The sequence below is a fragment of the Armigeres subalbatus genome, chromosome 2 (assembly GCF_024139115.2).
Source record: "Armigeres subalbatus isolate Guangzhou_Male chromosome 2, GZ_Asu_2, whole genome shotgun sequence".
In the NCBI taxonomy this organism is placed as follows: domain Eukaryota; kingdom Metazoa; phylum Arthropoda; class Insecta; order Diptera; family Culicidae; genus Armigeres; species Armigeres subalbatus.
Window position 1 is genome coordinate 315,666,451 of NC_085140.1, and position 16,160 is coordinate 315,682,610.

Here is a 16,160-nt window from a genome sequence, read left to right on the forward strand (position 1 = left end):
ATCTAGACTGACGTGCTACCCATCTGGACTATACACTATATTAGGAAAGATGCGACCAAAGGCAATCACAATCCACGTTTGGATAAGATAATCATAACATAATCTCAAGTGGAAGGGTAACAGGGATAGCAATGAGTGATACGAGTGGAATAAGCACCATGCAAATTTGTGTCCTTTTCCGTCATCAAGCTAAATGGTATCGGGCAGATTGTGTTTGTTAATGTTATATTGCTGTTATACTGCTGTACACTTGTTCTAGGAGGAGCCAACGAGATTCGTTTAGATACATAGGGGAACGGTTCACCACTTCATCTCATAGCTCCTATTTCCATCCCATCAAAAACAAAGCAATGGAAAGGAATTTGGTTTGTTTATTATTTTTGTGATTTTTTTCAGCAGTGAGCACGCATGTTGACAAAAAGAAGCGACGAATTTGGTGCCGTATTTCTTTGTTTAGCGATGAGATGGAAATATGTACAGTGAGATGGAGATCGGAACATTTCCCCTATATTGATCGAAACCAAATAAACCGACTTAATGCAATAAGCTGGCATAACAAGTATGACATTCCCTGAGCAGTTTGCATGCGAGATTTGATACAAAACGCTCAATACAAAGAATGTCACACAAAATTGTTTTGGGTGTAGGTATATTGTACGTTAGGAATAATGAACGTAAGGCATAATTCTGCCATCTGTATGTCATGGGATGTTCCTGGGCCATTTCATGCTCACAAATTACTTGCTGTCGCAACACTTGATGCGACGATGGCTACTATGGCGTCTGCGCCCGTTACAGCGCGCAATTAGGTACCTCTATCCACGAACGTACATACAACGAACAACGTACCGGGCGCCCTGCATTTTTCGAAAGGATTGGCATATTGATAAGCCAAGATCAGATTTTGGTAACTCCAACGATGGTAATACCACTCGTCGTTTTTTGCAAATGTTGATATATCAGCGTATATTACTGGAGTAGACGTAAATTTGATAAGGTGACTAGGGATTATCATTACTGCGATTTCATGCGGCCAAGCAATTGATGCTGAGAAGTTTAAAGAATTTGCAAAAGAAATAGCTGAGCTCAACGTAAATCTGTACCCGTAGTACTATATGCCAACCACATTACATAAAATTTTAATGCATGGTCTCCAAATCATAAACGCTTCAGGTAAGATGTGCGAAAAGGCACAGGAAGCACTGAATAAGGATATTCAAAGACTACGGAAAGACCATTCGCATAAAATGGCGAGAACATCAACTGTCGAAGATGTCTTCCACGGGTTACTGGTATCATTGGATCCGTTAATATCATCTTATCAGAAGGTTGAAAAACAAAGCAGGAAGAGGACAGCATTGCAAGGAAAAAATTCTATCGCTGCCTGAAATAATTAACGAAAATAGCTCTGAATCCGTGCTAAGTGAGCTAAGTTTATAAATTATAAAAAAATAAAACCCAGATTATTCCACCTAGCAGTGACGATGCCTTTCACGATTCAGTGAAATCTATTTTGATTCCGAACGTTTTCTTAAACAGAATATACTGCCGCTAGCTGCAAGTCGAGCATATTTTTATATGGATGCCATGTACAGATGTACTCGACCTGCGGTTAGCGATTTGTGTTTAGGATATGTAGCACAGCATAGCATTGCAATGCTATGCTGAGCTACATATCCTAAATAATTGCCTACCTCACGGCTCTTGCAAACTTTGTACAGCGAATCAACAGTCACGAAATTATGTCAGATATTGAACGATAATACCTAGCGCATTTATTTTGCGATAAGTGTTACGATTCATACAAAAAATAAATCTTCCATATAAAAATCTGAAGGGTTATGTACAAGACACGACCGCCCAACGTAAACTACGTAGAACAGTTTGGTGCATTGAGGAATGTAGTCATGTTTCAAGATAATTCATTTGATTACTTATGTCACTGGTTTAGAACAAAATTACCATAACCTAAAATATAAAAAAAATGTTGGATACCGTACACTACCAAAAATCCACACATATTTGTAGTAGACGTACCCAGTCAACACAAGATCGTATAGGATGTCACATAAGATGCTAAAGTGGAGGCCATAGAGATACTTTCCCATACAATATGTACGTATATCGCCTCCACTTTAGCATCTTAAGTTGCATGATATACAATTTTGTGTGGACTGGGCAGTATACGCCAAAAGTGTTACACGAGGTAGGGTAGGGTAGGGGTCTAAAATCTCAAAAAAAAAATAGCGTTACGTTATTTGTGAACATACCGAAAAGAAGCAGATGTGCCCGCCGTGCGCGTGTCATTCACTACTCGCGCGTCGAATCGAATGGACCAGACCGACATTTGGACCAGTCATTTGCATGCTTATCCATCAGTTCAGTGATTATCAATAAATTAGCTTAGTTAGATTGATTAGGATAATCTTAATACCTTTCTTGGGATTTTTTAAACACATGACATAATGCCAGAAACAGACGACGGTGCAGGTCGAATAACAGTTGTGTCAGGTACATGTACCGCCGGGAAGACCTGTCGCTCAGGAGTGTAGCCTTGCGACTGAGTGTTCGAGAGGGAATCTTTAAGGGATTCGCTTAGTCTTGAATTATTCATGCTAGTGCTGTATTTTTTACAACGGTACGAGTCCTCGAGGGTTAAGTAGAAAATAATTTGATTAAAATTGAGATACATTGAGAAGTTTCCGGAATGATATTATAGCTATACATATTTCCGCGACAGTAATGGCCGCCAACTTGCCTGCGGGTCAGTCTCTGATTTGACGTTTCTGAGGTCAACCGCACCCACCGCTCCGAGAATTTTGACCAATGTTGCACATAAGAAGGTGCTGATTCAGTGAATTCAAGCCTTCTTATATACCACATTGATCAAAATTCTTGAATGGTGGGTGCAGTTGACCTCCAGAAACGTCAAATCAGAGACTAACCCGCAGGCAAGCTGGCGGCCATTACCGCTCGCGGAAAACTGGATACATATAAATTCTGAAAATTACATGCTCTCTAAATATTGAATCCCAATTTTTGTGTTCAATTGCCTTCAAGTTTACATTCAACTTTTTATTGTATGCATTATCGAATACTAGCTCCATAGTAACGACGAACTGCAGTTTTAAAAAGTGATGGAAAAATGAAAAGATATTTTAGTTACTAGATAAAGATTGTCGCTGTCGTCGCTGTCCGGAACATCTTTTGCTGGCGAGGATAGGGGAGCTAAATGTCAAAGAAGGAAAATCCATACGATTTGACAGGTATGTACCACACATGTTCCGGACAGCAGAACAAAGGGAACCGAAGCGACAATCTTTATCTAGTAACTAAAATATCTTTTGAAAAATGAGTCGAAAAATGAGAATCGAACGGAGCCTTTTTGTTATAGCACATATGCTGTAACATTTTTATACTGTGTAGGGGAATCTAATATTAAATATCCTTGAGGACCTTCAACTCATCAAATGATGCATGGGAAGGGTGACCATCCACAAACAGCAATATGTCTATGCATCCAGAATAGGTCTTTCCAACTTACCAACCACACTTTGAAGTACACTTTGCATCACATCGGATGGTAAACGGGATTTGTAGGAAAATAATATTAACGGTGTCGCAAGATTTCCATCTGCAAATGTTGCCATAAGTACGGTATAGTTTTCACGTTTACTATTTGCAAATGCACTTTCATCAATATTAAAAACTCTATATGGTTCATCAAAGATATGAAAATTTTCTTTTTTTACGAGATATTCCTTAATTCCATTGAACCATTTGCTCACGTCTAATTCGGGAACAATACGAGTTTTTGAAAGACTATTTGCCGTTCTTCTTGACAGCTCTGGATGACGCTTCATGAAGCGGGCAAACCATTCTTAAGAATTATTAAGTTAGTACAGTATGTCATTTATTTATTATAGATACACAAACCTCGAGATGGTATCCTATTTTTGAAGACAGCTTCTTTTCCAATGCCCTTAGCGACTTCCGCCACATATTAGGTACTTTATATATTAGGTACTTTTCACTCAAATCGGGGGTTTTAGTGTGGGAACCCAAAATTAAGTAATTTTATCTTGAAATTAAGTAAAATTCACCTAATATTAAGTAAAATAAACTTAATTTTAAATAGAAACTAATCAGAAGTTAGGTAAATTTCACTCAATTTTGTAAACATGAGATTACTCAACGTTGGGTTCCCACACTTTAATGCCCTTATTGAATGGTTTTGTTCTTCATTTTATGACAACAAAGGGAAGAGGGAGGGAGATGCAAGAGAAAAAAAAAGTACCTAAAATTAGGTACTTTTTTCTAAGCGTGTAAACACCGATTGCCTGTGTGCAATCTGCTCAAGGTTCACCAACAGAATGACAACTTTTTCTCCGCCGCCAAATCACCTCAACTTAATCCTTTCAATAACCGTCTCTTTCTACCATACGGAGCAGTCACAGACTCGAACGATGCATTCCCGCGAAGTGCTTGCGCTCGAAAAATATCACACACACACAGTTACCTCTGTCCCGCCTTTCATTTCGTAAACAATCATCATCATCACTGATCCAAAATGAGCTCAACATACGAATAGATCCAGAATTCAAACTGAAATCAACTATCCCATTTTCATCTATGGCTCATTGCTAACTACATATATCTACCACAGCGTGCTCTTTGCAGGTGCAGTATCAGCCCAAAGACAAACATAGAATCCTGAACTAGTTAATTCTTTTAATTCTCATTTAAATTTAATTTCGTAGCCCTGCACTGCAATGAATTGGAAGGCGAATGACACTATACAATGATTTTGTTATTTATTTTGATTTCTGGTTGCACCTCACCAAGATGTGCATGCTTTGATGCAAGGTAAGGCGACGCTTTCGGCGTTTGGTGATTAGAACGTAAAATGCAGGTAAAATGTTAGACTGGTCGACTACTAGCGCCTCTTCCGGGAGAATCGCGCGATATAATTAATGAGCGATGAACTTGATGGAAGTGTTACGTCTGTTTGTCTCTGACCGTATTGTGAATTTTATAGTTGATAAGGCCAAAGCTGGTCACCCTATTAATGTGGCGGAAGTCGCTAAGGGCATTGGAAAAGAAGCTGTCTTCAAAAATAGGATACCATCTCGAGGTTTGTGTATCTATAATAAATAAATGAAATACAGTACTAACTTAACAATTCTTAGCATTCTTGCCTGTTTCATGAAGCGTCATCCAGAGCTGTTAAGAATAACGGCAAATAGTCTTTCAAAAACTCGTATTGTTCCCGAATTAGACGTGAGCAAATGGTTCAATGGAATTAAGGAATATCTCGAAAAACAAGAAAATTTTCATATCTTTGATGAACCATATAGAGTTTTTAATATGGATGAAAGTGCATTTGCAAATAGTAAACGTGAAAACTATACCGTACTTATGGCAACATTTGCAGATGGAAATCTTGCGACACCGTTAATATTATTTTCCTACAAATCCCGTTTACCATCCGATGTGATACAAAGTGTACCCCAAAGTGTGGTTGGGGAGTTGGAAAGACCGATTCTGGATGCATAGACATAGATTTCCAACATTGCTGTTTGTGGATGGTCACACTTCCCATGCATCATTTGATGAGTTGAAGGTCCTCAAGGATATTTAATATTAGATTCCCTACATAGTATAAAAATGTTACAGCATATGTGCTATAACAAAAAGGCTCTGTTCGATTCTCATTTTTCGACTTCATTTTTCAAAGATATTTTAGTTACTAGATAAAGATTGTCGCTTCTGGTTCCTTTGTTCTGCTGTCCGGAACATGTGTGGTACATACCCGTCAAATCGTATGGATTTTCCTCTTTTGACATTTAGCTCCCCTATCCTCGCCAGCAAAAGATGTTCCGGACAGCGACGACAGCGACAATCTTTATCTAGTAACTAAAATATCTTTTCATTTTTCCATCACTTTTTAAAACTGCAGTTCGTCGTTACTATGGAGCTAGTATTCGATAATGCATACAATAAAAAGTTGAATGTAAACTTGAAGGCAATTGAACACAAAAAATGGGATTCAATATTTAGAGAGCATGTAATTTTCAGAATTTATATGTATAGCTATAATATCATTCCGGAAACTTCTCAATGTATCTCAATATTAATCAAATTATTTTCTACTTAACCCTCGAGGACTCGTACCGTTGTAAAAAATACAGCACTAGAATGAATAATTCAAGACTAAGCGAATCCCTTAAAGATTCCCTCTCGAACACTCAGTCGCAAGCATACACTCCTGAGCTATGGTCTTCCCGGCGGTACATGTACCTGACACAACTGTTATTCGACCTGCACCGTCGTCTGTTTCTGGCATTATGTCATGTGTTTAAAAATCCCAAGAAAGGTATTAAGATTATCCTAATCAATCTAACTTGCTTAATTTATTGATAATCACTGAACTGATGGATAAGCATGCAAATGACTGGTCCAAATGTCGGTCTGGTCCATTCGATTCGACGCGCGAGTAGTGAATGACACGCGCATGGCGGGCACATCTGCTTCTTTTCGGTATGTTCACAAATAACGTAACGCTATTTTTGACGTAAACTACGTCTAAGGGGAAGACTCGGATACAGGGTGACAAATGAAAATTTCCAAATCCGAGACCGTCACGAAATCATGTAAGATTTTGAACGTTAATAGCGCATTTATCTTTCGATGGATTTTTGAGATTTATATATCAATCGACTCGGAAACTCTCCACCAATTTTCCAGTTATATTAAACATTTGATTATCAACGCTAAAGTAGGGTATTGGACCATTTTGGCAGCACCTCTTTTTCCCGTTCGCAACGTGAGTCTCATTCGGCCGTCATTCAGTGTAGTTTTGGGCTCTTCTTTTTGTACTAAACCCCCGATTTGAGTGAAAAGTACCTAATATTAGGTACTTTTTTCTAACCGTGTACGATTCTTGGTTACGACACACGCATGGGACAAATCAAACGCAACGAAGATGAGTCTGAGCTAACAACCAATAATGAAATGAAAACTCATAAAATTTAAAATTATTAAATCATTTCTAATTAGTTTTTTTTTATTTATTGGATGTAATTTTCGAGTTGTTTATGGTAGGACCGATCCGTTCCGTTGAGCCCCACTAGAAGTACCTTTTTTAGCGGAGTTTAGTCATTTGGGGGCCGAATATTGCTCCCGATTCATATGCCGGCAGGGTTGTAAATTTTCGGCAGCACTGGATGAAGGTGATGTTTTTTTCACCCCCCTGAAATGAGATGTAGTTCTTGAAGCCGTCTACCGATTGGGTGGCGCTAGTGTTGCCTTTCCTATTTTAAGCTCCGTTCATACTGCCGCGAGAGAATTTGCGATTGGCGCTTTGATGTTGCATGAAGAAGAAGAAGAAGCAGAAAGATGATAATCAAAAATATTCGCACGGGAAAACATACGAAGTTATTTTTAACACTCTGCTTTAAAATTCTAGAAGCAATTTAATTAAAAACGGTAAGCAGTACGGGGTTAGACTTGTTTTCTACTGCACAATAAACACAATATTTCAATTTCAATTTTTACTCTGCGATATCATACTTAATACACAGTATAGAAAAAGTCCAACCCCATACTGTTTACCGTTTTTATTTAGATTGCGTCTAGAATTTCAGAGATATCTTCGTATGTTTTCCCGTGCGATTTTATTTTAAATATTATCTTTCTGCTTCTTCTTCTCCATGCAACATCAAAGCGCCAATTAATCACGCCGAGAATCACGCAACCAGAGTCTATTATATATAGAGTTGCGCAAAGAGTGAAGCCAAATCTACCTATTGAACTGTCAAACCGTCTACCTATCGAGCAAAGTAAACAAATGCTTGTTGGTGAGGCGGAAGTATTGTTATCGCCCAATGATTATTATGGCGAATTAAAACGCATGAATTGAAATGTATTAGATTTGATCTAGAAACAGCTTCAGAAAACATCAATACATTCCCCAATAAAGTAGCAACAAGGAACTCACATGTTTGCACTTTGTGGGTGACTAGATTATCGAATTAAAAAGCTTTAGAAGTGAACGCTCCCGTGAAGTCACTTGAAGGGTTGAACAAAAGTGAAAGCTGGAAACAGAATAACAAGAGCATCATTCAGAATAAGTGTAAGAAGATTCTCTTTGCGTAACTCTATATAATAGACTCTGCACGCAACAATGCAATACATCTCGATGAACATAATTTAACAATACAACACATGTCGCTTACGCATCCGATTTCGACCTACCGACTTCGTGTGTTTATTGCTTAACCGGCAATGTTTACATCCAGCACCATGTTGCAGCGTGGTGCGAATTCTCAATCTCAGTGACTGAAATTTGTTGGATATTGATACCATTCCTTCTTCACACTCACTTCCTAGCAGTGAAAACTGAAAATGGTTAGCAGCAATAATCAAAGATAAAGTAAACAAAAGACCTCTCTTCTCATTGCATACGCAGCCCGCACTGACAGTCTATTCAGTTCACTCGCTGCTGTGTGTATGCTACGCCCCTATATAAATGCATGCACGGACAGATAAATCAACCCATACTTTGAGTTCAATATACGCACTATTGAGAATATCGCAGAAAAAAATTACCCAAATTTGGGTAGTTTTCCCTTTCTTTCCCATGATTGCTATCAAAACTAGAGCAAGATGCAAACACCTCACCGAGGGTGCTCAGCCCAATAACCCAAATTTGAGTAAATTCAATATTCTCTATTTTGGGTTGATCAAGGTCCGCTTTGGATAAGAGATTGGATCGCAGCAATCGACGGGCGCGGTTGGCTCCAATAGTTTTTCCTGTCACAAATATTGCAATTTTCTTTAATATTAAAAAAAATAATCTAGATACGCGCTTACAGTTCGGTTTAAACAAAACATAGCGATAGTGTATGGTATTTTAGACAGTTAAAACAAGCCTCCGTTCAGCTTGGCGCCGTCGGGCGGTGATGGTGGGTGGTCTCGGTAGATTCTGCTAAGGAGGGGGACCGAATGGCGGGCCCTAGTGGAAAAGTGTTTTAATTGAATAATTACTACGAAGGATGAATAGGTGACTGTAGTTCTTATTATTACACGAGTGAGTTGTCGTTGCTGGTGCTATGGATGTGGTGGCTCTCTCACCAAAACATTAGCCGTCCTTTTGAAGGATGTAAAAATCATCGGAAGTCGGTTTGCATTTGGTGAGATCAACCCAATATTATTTTTTCTCTTTGCTATACTTTTTAACCGTCGTATCCTTGGTCTTATCTTTGCTTATCTATTGATCCTTTTTTCTCAAAAATCTTTTACTGAATGGCTACGGTACTTCATAGTTAAGCTGACTTTCGCTACAGACTTTGCGTTTGCGCAATGCGCCTTGTGTGCGGTTTCCATCATTGTATTTTTTTCTAACACCATTTTCGTATAATCATCACAGGCTATTGCGATTTTTATAAATGTTCGTAATAATTCACTTATTGTTTCTACTGATGTTTGTTATTATTTGCTTTCATATTCAAGACGTCATGTATTTATGATCAATAACGTTTGAGGCCAAATCTGTTTTTTATTTTTTTTTTCAGTTGACTTATTTTATAATAATTTTCTCATTATTGACGTGAGCAATCTCCAATCCTTTCCTCTCTTTCTTTCATTGCTATATAACATTTTAAAATTTAAAACTAAATACGTCAGGGCATCGTTTGCTGCTATTGCCGCGGATATTGTGGGAATCCCAGATATCCGGTTCACGCTTTAGTTAGCAACGGTGGCTCTTCTCGACCTTCTATTCCCTGAGTAGTTAGTACGAATAAGGGCGTCCTTGTGAAGTTTTGCTGTACCTGTTATGAACAACTAGTACATCCCATTCCCTACACTTCCTGAAGAAAATTTCTGTGAATCCTTTTTGTAGTGCTAGTCTTCATAACAATAAGGGCACCATTACGGAGCATGAGATATGATCAAATTATTCGTAGTACTACTTGATCAACGCCCCCGGCTGGGTGAGGGATAGAGGATGACACACACACATCAAGGTCCGCTTTGGATAAATTAAACTCAGCTTTGGGTAAATTGTTTACATGGGATTAAAGGCAAACTACCTAGTGCCAGAAAGGTCATTTTACTCAAATTTGGGTTATTGGCCCAAACCACGGTTTTGAGTGCAAACAACCCACTTTTGGGTAGTTTTGGTTTTCAGTGTGGGTGAATACTATCACTTGAAAGACAGTGACAGGAAATTTGTCCCGAATGATCTTCAGCTTCAGCCCGCTGTTGGCCAACCGAGTTTGCTAAGCTACTCCTGCTTTGTCGTTCTGACTGAAAGGCACCGTCATAGGCGAAGAGGAGCAGAGAAAAATACAAAACAAAAGAATCACACTCAGCAGGCATTGTTGATAAATTGCACCACTGCTGCTGCCGCAGCACCATGTTTTCGGCTTCAGGCGAGTTGTTCGTGGATGACAGCCGTTTCATGGGGGTGGTTTTTTTATATCATGTTTTTATTTTCTTCCTGCTTTGAAATCAGCCTCCCATTCCCGTAGAGACAGAAAAATAAACAACAGAACTCACATCACCCACAGCGCCGCGAAGATGAAATTTACCACAGCAAAATGTACACATTCACCCAGAAAATTGAAAAAAATCACCACGCGTTTAAATGGGCCACTCACAGTCATACGGTAAGGCGCGAACTGAGCAGCGTGTCAGAGCGACTTGTGAGTGGCTGAATGCGAAATTGAACGGTCGGTGTTGGAAATGATTTTGCGGCTGCACCCAGTCGCACTCACCGCGGCGGCGATGAAGGCGACTGCAGATTTTACTGAGATCCATGTTTTTCACTGCATTGACTGTGAAATATTTCTACCCTGTATGCGGGCATGAAGCTTTGGGTATAGTTTAGATCCGACGATCACGCGTTGGTTGGCTTTCATCTTACTGTGCCTATGGCTAATCCACAGACAAACAGACGTAACTTCTAGAACAATTTGTTTCAAAATCCATCGCCCAGTAATTTTATCATCACCTAATGCAACGTACACACCAGTCAAGCAGTTTGACGAACATTGACTCCGCCCCAAAGAAAACGCTTCGGTTGCTGCTTTGTTTGAACGTGTGTGAAGTTGTTCGAACAACCATTTAACAGTTGGCGGTTCGGTTAGAAAAAATTAAAACGGTTTGATTTTGGTTTGAGTTGTCGGGGATGGAGTCAAGGTTCGCCGAACATGTTTGTGCATTTATAGTAAAGTTGCACAAACCACCATATATTTTTTGATGGTTGGTGCTCAAGTTGGCGCTTCGGTCGTTCGTGTGTGATATTGTTGGTAGAATAAATTGATTGTTCGTGTCGCTGTTCGTGAAACTTGATGGATGTTTGAATAAACGAGAGGTGGAGTCAATGTTGGTCAAACTGCTTGACCGTGTGTACGTTCCATAACGTGCATGTTGTACGAAACAACTTTTAATACGACAATGTCAACAGAAGGCGCTAGTGTGAGATGTCAAATACAAAGGTATACGATGCGCGCGCCCCTGAATGGGAAACTCGCAAGCAGTTGAATTTAAAACGACCGTTGAACTCATTGTCGATGGGAATTTGCGAAAGGACTATCTGCACAACGCGCGGAACTCCGAAAACAACAATTCCGGACAGTACATAAAAAGTGAGTAAAGGTATGAAATTCAAGAAACATCAACAACTAGCACCATAGCAACACTGATATATGTTGACCAAGGCACTGCGCTGCTTCAAACATTAGACGCAAAGACACATGACGCGAAGCGTTGAAAGCCAAAGCGTCATGGCTGTCACTGATTCGAGTAGACGGTTCAACATATGGTGCTAGCACAGACAAACAGACATAACATTCGTGAAATTTCCATCGTTCACTGATTTACTGGTCGATTCAAATAATCATTAGTTGACCGATCGCTCACTGGTGGCGCGCGCATCGGATTTGCTCGAGTTTGACGTTTGTTCACTACGGCCATCTGGTTCGTGATTTGCCTAACTAACTGAAATCAACAGATGTCGTTAGTGTTTGAACGACGATGAAATTGATGAGTGAATGTTCAATGTGTTATGTCTGTTTGTCTGTGGTGCTAGTGTTTCAGCATTCATTGAAGACGATATTTTTTCAAACAATTTCCACAAAGAGTTACGTCTGTTTGTCTGTGATACGGTTTTCATCTTCTTCAAACAAAGCCTTCGAAGCTCCAAGAAGTTGATGTTTATATCGGTCTTCGAAAGTACTTTTTGGTATCTCAAAACGTTTAGCAGCAACCCGGAGAGGGATGCCTTCAATTACCATTAAAACAGCTTTCCGGACATTTTCTTGAAAATGCTTAGTTCCAGCTGTTTTTTTGCGCTTAGTTCCAGCTGTTTCCTGGTGCGTTTTTATATTTCAAACTATCAGAAAACTTTACTACATATACCTGTTTGGCCATTTAAATAGATTTAGGTGACTTTATGACACTTTAACTTTAGCGAAGTAAATACAGTAGACGTTCGATAACTGTAAGTCATTTAACTGCAATGCTTTTTAACTGCAATTCGATAGTTGCAACAGTTTTGCAGTCAGACTAAATGACGCTGCATTGTGCTGTACATTTAGGCTTTGGTCTGATTCGCGAATTAAAATCAAATTAAGCTTAAAAGTGACAGTTCGGAAATTATGGAATCCCACGCTCATAAGAATGGCTGGTGCTATCCAGCAAAACCAACAAAACATCTATCAAAAATGATTCAATATCTGTCAAAAGTAATCTTGCTCTGCGGGCAGGGTTATTTGGAAATTATTGAACTGTCATTTTTAAGTTTAATTTGATTTCAATTCGCGAATCGGATGTTATAGAGTTGGAAAATGATAAAACCACGTGGTCATTGTGTTTTGCTTTCAATTATCTATCATTTAAATTATTAATCATTTGATTATAGCATGAATAATATCTTCTTATGCAATCAATTTATTTAAGGTCAACTTTCTCTAAGAACCCATTTTTGGCGCCTTCAATTTAAAAAAATTAAGGTAACAAAATGATATTTTGAACCTGCATCAGGCCAATCTATCAGTCCGGTTTAAACGTGCAGCAGTGTTTGTTTTACATTACAGCACATAGTTGTGGACGTCAATGAAGCATTTTCTATTTATTTTTTAATTTCAGCTTGAATAATGTTTCTTTTAATTTCTAATTCGGGAAAAAATCTTACTCTTACGTATTCAGGATAATAAAAAGACATTGTAGTCGGTTTTTATGCGTAATTCCGGAATTCGCGTAAAAACCGTTTAAAAACTACACACGTAAAAAGCAACCCTAGTGTACAAATATTATTTTATTCATCGTCGTTCCAAATCCGTAGCATGAAATATACCATTGTTCCAAATCTATGAACAGCGATTTTTTAGTGTTTAAATACCAATGTAAACACTAATCTAACAATCAATCTCAATCACAATAAAAGCGTAACTGTATTGTAAGTCCATAAAAGCCAGGGCATTTATATTCAATTCCAACAGTAACTTCTGAGTAATGCTTGTCGCCGATAAATGAAATATTTCTCGTCGTAAGAAATTGTGTCTGCGAGGAATCGACACTAGAAGCATCCTCCTTCCCACGTCTGCAACTCTTGATCTCATAAACTACCTACCTTTACTGTTCTCAAAAACTTCCATTCCACTGGTACTCTTTTATCCGACAATGCTGAATCAGTTGGAACGCGCATCAACATCGGATCATCATCCTCAAAAGACCTCTTACGGTATCCATATCTCTGCTACTCTTCATCCAGCGAAGCAACGTTTATTGGAGATATCTCCATGTTCCATTTGAATTCCTTTTGCCGTTTGGGAAATGGAAACGCTACATTAATTTAAATAGTACCATTAATACATAGCAGTTTTGTCTGAATTCATAAATAACTTACGCTTGCCAGATCCTGCTGCTAGAGTGTAAGTTTGAAACACAAAATGTCTTCCATGTTCGCATTTCTCTACGCAAACTTTTTATCCCACTCTCGACGGCAGATGAATCCTTTGGAAACCGATGGAAGTGAAGATCCGGATGGGATACGTCACTGCGTCCGTAATTAATGGTACTTTGCATTTCATTTTTTGGAAAGATAGCAAAAGTTTTTTGCTACTTTTCACTTTTGGTGCAAACAAAACTAATGTTATTGACAGTTCAATAATCACCGATACCTAAGCAACTTTACGGCCAAATCTAGAAACATAGTGCCCTCTCTTGTATCGTTACTGAACGACAATATTTATTTACCGATGTATGTCAAATCGACTAATCACAACTGGCCTTTTTGACAGACAAATGGTTTCAAAAAAGGACAACTAGATGTCTTATCTCATCTTAGGTTGCAGCTATCGAACGGCATTCGTTAACTGAAAAGTAAACATGTTGCAGTTATCGAACGGCTAATGTAATGGAGTTATTAATTACTTGTTATTCTCAAAACGTTCTAGATGGTTGAATACATTCCACTATAAAGAGCTTAAAATATTTTTTTCTGATTTGCTACAACCATTTTTCATTCAGAGCTACATTGAAGCTTTTATAAAAATTCGTATCTTTTATCGTGTAGAATTCCTCTGGTGCCTTTCGATGGGATGGTAATCACCTCGACCGTCGACAGATTCGAGAAAATAATCTCTGATATTAGAAACATTTCAGATAATCACCTATTGAATACGATACCACCCGTTTTAGGCATAAACCTTTGTTCTAAAGTTGACTGCCGATGATCACTATCTAATTATCAAGTTTCAATGGTGAAGATTATGTGTGCCATATCGAGCTGTTAATGGTGGAGACGCAAATCCATAATTGACTGAATTGGTTGTCCCGCTGACCTGGTACTCTTACATTTTGCATACTCTTCGATTCGTTGAGCAGTTTGGTGATGGTAGTCTATCAAGTATCTCTGTTTCTCGTTTCAGTGAATGGCGGATGGAGTCAATGGAGTGCCTGGTTGGAGTGCCGCTGTCCGGGGAAGCCTGCTCAAGGAAGAAAACGAACGCGTACTTGCAGCGATCCGATTCCGCTATACGGTGGCTCACCCTGTATTGGACCAAACCAACAAAAGACGTTGGATTGTGATACGTGTCCAGGTAGATTAGAGCTAGAGGAAAATCTACTGAGTTGCTTAACTTATGAGGGGTTTTATTTATATTTTCCAGAAGATACCCAAATTATAACACCTAATGGTTTCGAAGATAACACATTTGGTAAGTAGTATGATGCATACAGATTTTTATCGAAATATATAATGCTGCTATCTCTCCCAAAGTTCGCTAAGGAACACTTGATTCCAGAGTACAATAAAATAATAGAAATCATAAGAACTGTGCAAAATTGAGCACAATTTTGTGAAAAATTTTCAGAAAAGTTATAATTGCGTTTGTCCATTCTCCGCAAAATATTTTCCTTATTTCATCTTAGCAACGATTCGTTATTTTGACTGAGATAGTGACGAAAAATAAGTTTGCAAAAATAAAATATAAATTTGTTATGCGTAATTTTAATAATTTAAAAGGTAAAAAAATTTTATCCTCTTGCATAATCTTTAAAATTAAATAATGGAAGAGCCGATATTACGGTTTCGTCAATTCTTACCACATTTAAAAAGTTTCAAACTAACAAATGAAAATTCTAAAAATTTTGCATCCAATTTTACGCCTGACAACGAAAATCACTTTTCGCCTTTGAAACGAGGAGACAATGTCTTTTTACGTCGGGTTAAATTTTAATCTTTTCACATCACTTAGCTGCCTCTGCAGTGGACAAAGGTTGGAACGCAGGATCGCTAAGAAATGGGAGAAGGTGGCTAACAAGAAGAACTCTCCATAGGCAACATCACCAGCACCGTCCCCAACATCATGGTCGTTTTCATGTGCGGAATTTAGAAAATTGGTTCTGCACCTTCATCAGCAAGCATGGAATAATAAATTCCTCAACCTGTAAGGGGATCTATAGAAATCACTTCCCTTCCCTGTTCAGATAAAGGGTGACGAGGCGTAAAATTCTTACCAACTGAAAGAAGGAAAAAGATTGAGTGCGAGCGACGAATTTTTCCGCTATCGTCATTATTCTGCTCCAGAAAAAACGTCAGAAGAATGAAGGCGTTCATGCCAAGATCGGTTATTCAATACGTAACTACT

The 16,160-nt window shown here is 38.6% G+C and overlaps 1 protein-coding gene across 3 annotated transcripts in view; it reads left to right on the forward strand.

Moving 5' to 3' along the window:
- LOC134212634 (netrin receptor unc-5-like) overlaps positions 1-16,160 on the forward strand; it is a 478,948-nt gene that overhangs the window by 317,435 nt on the left and 145,353 nt on the right. For all 3 annotated transcript variants that reach the window (XM_062690650.1, XM_062690652.1, XM_062690651.1), the window contains 2 exons: positions 14,940-15,110; positions 15,180-15,227. In XM_062690650.1, coding sequence (XP_062546634.1) covers positions 14,940-15,110; positions 15,180-15,227 — 219 coding nt within the window. The remainder of the gene's footprint in view (positions 1-14,939; positions 15,111-15,179; positions 15,228-16,160) is intronic.